Here is a 4,826-nt window from a genome sequence, read left to right as displayed (position 1 = left end):
ATTCTATATTGGATCTGAACCATTCCAACAATTAAATAAATACGCTGAAACTTTACAACAAGAATTGCAGATTAGCCATAGTGGTTCACCGGAAGATATTCTATCATATAACAACATAGACTCTCATTTTGGTGACCACCAGTACACACAGACTGATCATAATGTATCATTAATTAATGTAGATCCAAGGTTGGTGAATTTTGAGAATTCAAATTATAATGAAGCTATGCCACAAAATAATCCAGATGTTGTTGATATCAGTTGTTTCTCAAAAATAAACTGTGATTATTTGCAACCAGATCTGTCAGAGATGTCCTTTGAAGAATGTGGGTTTATTCAAAATATATACCATTATGAATAAATTCAATTTTTTAAACAATTTTTTGGTTGTTTTTATGAAGAAATTCAAATAATATTGAATTTGTTTTAATTTTTTTTTTTGAAAGTTAATTAATGGAAAACAAAAGATATTAAATAATATGAACTAACTTATTTATAAAATTCTTCGAATAATAAGAAAAATAAAATCATAGTATAAAAATAATAAATGAACAGAATAACTATTGAACTGATTCATTAACAATGAATATTCTTAATCTTTATTAGTGTAAAATAACAAATAGAATATAAAAGTATAAATCTAACAAATAAGAATATAGAAACAATAATGGAATAACAAATTATATTAATGAACATAAACTAGAAATAAATGATGGTCTTTGATAGAATAAATAAAAGTGATAAAAGAAAATAATATTTACATTCGTCTTTAAATAAATACCATTATTTTTACTGAATAAAGTTTTATTGTTATATCTAATTAAAATAAAATCAATTGCTTAATGTTAAATAAATTTTGATAAAATAATGAAAATAGTAACCAAATCAATTGTAAATGGTTGTTACAAAAAATAATCATTAATAATACTACAATATGGGTGTCTCATAAACACTATTATTGACTATAATAAACAAATCATTAGTGTTAAAACTAACTCATTCTTTCAAATAAAAATAATGAATTAAATAAAATAAAGTTAATATAAAATGAAATTATATTAAATGATGAATAATTAAATAGTAAAATAATTTCTAATTTCTTATTCAAATAATAAATTGAATTATAATAAAAATATTGATTCTGGTTCATTTTATTTAATTATGAAATATTTTTGTTCTACTATTATTTATGAAAATTACAATCAAATGAAATGATGATTATTGTTAAACTTCTCTTATTTTTTATCATTTGAAAAGTGCTAATAATAAGTATGTATAATAAAAAGTGAAATAATATCAATTATATTGATAAAAACAATATAAAAATATATGAATCAATAATAATTTAAAATAAAATAAATTTATATTGAAATATATAAAATATTATATCCATTTATCTTTGTATTTAAAATATATTATTAAAACTAAAATAAAAACAAAGAATAAAAATTTAATTATATTTGCTATACTTAGATTGTTTATATATAACATTTACTTCATTACTCTTTTTCTTTTCTTTTAATAGATTTAAAAGAGTTTTGCAATAAATGTTATGTTATATAACTACAGTCTAAGTAAAGTAAATCATATCAAATATCTTATTCTTGTTATTTTTCTCTCACATTGATTGTGATTTTAAGCTTGATTCATCAATATTAGAATATCCTGTTTGTTCAAATAGAATTGGAACTGGTGGATTTAGTAAATTATATCCCTTATAATAATCATTTGGTAATATACCACCAATTAAATTCAAATTGTAATAACAATAAGGTATTTGAACACAATTAATCAAATAACAATCAGGTATTTGTTCTATTTGATTAGGATTTTCTTTATCATAATTACTTTCTGAACAACATAGTTTAACATTAGTGAATAGTGGTGTGATAATAATATTAAAATCAATCTCTCTAATAATTCGTCTACACCCCTTTCTTGTTTTACCTTCTTCAATTCTAATTTCTTTAATAAGATATTTATTGACTTTTTCTCCAATTTCATATATTTCTTCTTGCCTTATTCCATTAAATGTTGATATCCTTTCTCTTTTAACCGTTTTACTACTTCCTCTTGTTTTCTTATAATTAATTTCGTTTCCATAATTACTTAATTCTTCAAGTAAAGTCTCATAACTAATATTTTCGTATGACTTATCTTTATCTCTTTGTTCTACTTTCCCCTTTTTTTCTTGTATAAATTTTTCCCACTCTTTAAATCTTTTATTAATTTCTTCTTGAATCCTTTCATCACAAACAGAAATAATATTAAAATTTTGAAGCCCTTCTTCATCATTCTTTGTTTTTCTTTCTAGTTCTAAACTAATACCACATCTTATTACACATCCAATAATAAAGCTTTTTTCTTTAATCTCATTAGAAACTGATTTTCTCTTCTTATCAGTTGATTCACTAATAGATTTAGTTGACTTCTTAATAATAGACATTGTAATGATATTAGTTAAAAACTATGTTGTTTTTATATACCTCTTGAAATTTTATGTTTATTATTATTATTCTTTTTCTATTTTATTATAGTTTACTTTTAACTTAGCGTTTAAGAATTTAGATTTTCTAGTTCATGTTATTTTTTGGTTATTTATAGAAGAAAACGATTTTTCAACATCAATTCTTTGAATAAAATTCTTCTTTTTATCAATTAATTCTTTCATGAATTGTTTGAATAACAAATTTCAAATTTTTTGGTTTAAAAATCATTAATTAACAACTTTAAAAATAACTAACAATTTAATATTTTCATCTTAGAAAATATCAAATTAAGTGTTATGACCAAATACCAGTCTTTGTTTTGATTATTTACTCACTCTAATTTTCTTTAACCAACACTTGCTCTGATAGGAATAATCATTAAAAACTTTATTCATTGAGTAACCAAGAAATGAACAATCTAAACATAACTACAACATTACATTTTTCAATAAGTAACACCTGAATTCTTATTTAACAATAAAATAGCGTAAAAACACAAAGAGTGAATGGCAAATAACAATGCAAGCACACTAACTGTATAAAACAGATAAATTGAAATAACTTATAATATTGAAATAAATACTACAATAGAAAAAGTTTGTTGATAAGTGCAAGAATACGACTAAAAGCTAATACTAAAAGTAAATATTGAAATGAAATAGATAAGTAGAAGTGATAAAGAAGAGAATAACAAGAAAATCAAAAAGAAAGAAGAAAAGCAAAGAAATAATTTTGTGGAATAAATAACAAATTAAAAAAAAGAATTGTAAAAAGAAAGAAGAAATAGAAATTAAAAGTTTTTAATAAAAAGCATATAATTAAATAATAATAGAATCTATGTTTATTATTCTTGAATCAGGAGGAGACTAATATCTTCAATGAGTCTTCATGTAGTTCAACAACATATGTTTGGTTATGGTAGAATCAATGTTCTATGACGTCCATCATGTTTTTAATTACATGGTTTTTGATTTCTTTTTATGATATCAATTTCATTCTTTAATTATTTAATTATTTAGTTATTTTATTCATTTACTATTTAATTTATTGAAATTAATACTCTATTTATTTTGATATTTCTTATTTTATCTATTTTAATTAATATATTCTTCAAATTTCTTTTATTCAATTATAATCAATTATTATTGTGATATCATTATTAATATCAAATATTAGACCAGTTTTATTCTTTTTATTTATTACATTATATGTTATTTTATGATATTGTAATTCACTTTTTGATATTATTTATGTTCCATATCATAATGATATATTTATATTTGAATATTGTTTTATTGTTGATTTCCTGTATGATTATTTCATTTATATTTCTTTATTAATTCATATGATAATACTAATGTTATCATATTTCTAATTTTGTGATTTCTTATGACAAATACAAGATAGTAGAATTGTTTTATTGTCAATAACTTGTATTTACAAAGTGGGCAGTACTTCAATCTTTCATTTTTTATTATTTTATCTTTCCTGTACCCACAAAATATTGCTCCATCTTGTATTTTAGTTAATTGAAGAAATATATTTTTCTTTATATTGATGGACTCTTCAATGCATTGATTGTAGTAGTTTTATCTACAAATTTTGAATCGAGCCATCTTCTAAAATGTACACTTGTTTGATTTCCATTTTTTGATGTATTGGTCGGTCATTAATTTCTTTATTTTTAATACTACTTCTTTTTCTTTTTTATTTTCAATAAATTCATTTATTATTTCTTCTATTTTCGTTTCTGGGATTTTATGACCTAGTACTTTCTTAATTCTATTCAATATTCATTTCTTGGAATACCATCTATCTATTATGTTATTTCTTATTTCATTCTTGTACAATAGTACATCACTCTTCTAATTAATTCAATAACATATTCGTCCCTTAGGCTTATTAATCATTCACCAATTTCATTTATAGGGACATATAGATGGTCTTTGGAGTTACAACTAATGTATTTTGCCTTTCTTAAATATTTTCTTATCTCCAAGTCCATTCTATCTAGGTCAGTTACCTTCCAATTTACTACTGATGCTGAATATCTGAAGATGGGTATTACTTCAGTATTAATTCTTGTAATATAACTTCTATTACTACATTCATCAGTATTTATTTCTTCCATTTTCTTCATCATCTTTTCTTTGATGATTTTACAATTGAAGGTATCATTAATTTCATCGGACTGTCATATTCCTAAATATTTATACAAGTCATCTCCTTCAATTATTTGGATGTTTTGCATTCCATTTGGTATTTTATTAATGTTTTTTAATACCATTCCTGATTTATTTTCATTTCCATCCCTATTCCACTTATTATTTGTTTAAT

General features: G+C 21.8%; 2 protein-coding genes across 2 annotated transcripts in view, besides 8 other annotated features; one reads left to right on the top strand and one right to left on the bottom strand.

Moving 5' to 3' along the window:
- The window catches only part of EDI_085980 (uncharacterized protein), a gene marked incomplete at both ends in the record, with an annotated part of 1,074 nt that extends 713 nt beyond the window's left edge, over nucleotides 1-361 (top strand). The window contains one exon of the mRNA XM_001733303.1: nucleotides 1-361. This exon is cut by the window's left edge and continues 104 nt beyond it. Coding sequence (XP_001733355.1) covers nucleotides 1-361 — 361 coding nt within the window.
- Nucleotides 362-407: 46 nt separating this feature from the next.
- Nucleotides 408-549: a sequence feature (AT_rich).
- Nucleotides 550-1,004: 455 nt separating this feature from the next.
- Nucleotides 1,005-1,131: a microsatellite.
- A 144-nt stretch (nucleotides 1,132-1,275) lies between these two features.
- Nucleotides 1,276-1,383: a microsatellite.
- A 19-nt stretch (nucleotides 1,384-1,402) lies between these two features.
- Nucleotides 1,403-1,462: a sequence feature (AT_rich).
- A 156-nt stretch (nucleotides 1,463-1,618) lies between these two features.
- Nucleotides 1,619-2,446, bottom strand: EDI_085970 (uncharacterized protein; the record flags this gene model as incomplete). Its single annotated transcript, XM_001736837.1, has 1 exon — nucleotides 1,619-2,446. One exon carries the CDS (start codon nucleotides 2,444-2,446, stop codon nucleotides 1,619-1,621), a length of 828 nt encoding a protein of 275 aa, XP_001736889.1.
- Nucleotides 2,447-2,492: 46 nt separating this feature from the next.
- Nucleotides 2,493-2,536: a sequence feature (AT_rich).
- A 565-nt stretch (nucleotides 2,537-3,101) lies between these two features.
- Nucleotides 3,102-3,214: a microsatellite.
- Nucleotides 3,167-3,285: a microsatellite.
- Nucleotides 3,286-3,294: 9 nt separating this feature from the next.
- Nucleotides 3,295-4,826: part of a repeat region that runs on past the window's edge.

This window comes from Entamoeba dispar, genomic scaffold, assembly GCF_000209125.1.
Source record: "Entamoeba dispar SAW760 scf_1105229460127 genomic scaffold, whole genome shotgun sequence".
Classification (NCBI taxonomy): domain Eukaryota; phylum Evosea; order Mastigamoebida; family Endamoebidae; genus Entamoeba; species Entamoeba dispar.
Note: the sequence above shows the minus strand (reverse complement) of the source record. Positions and strands in the feature narration are given on the sequence as shown.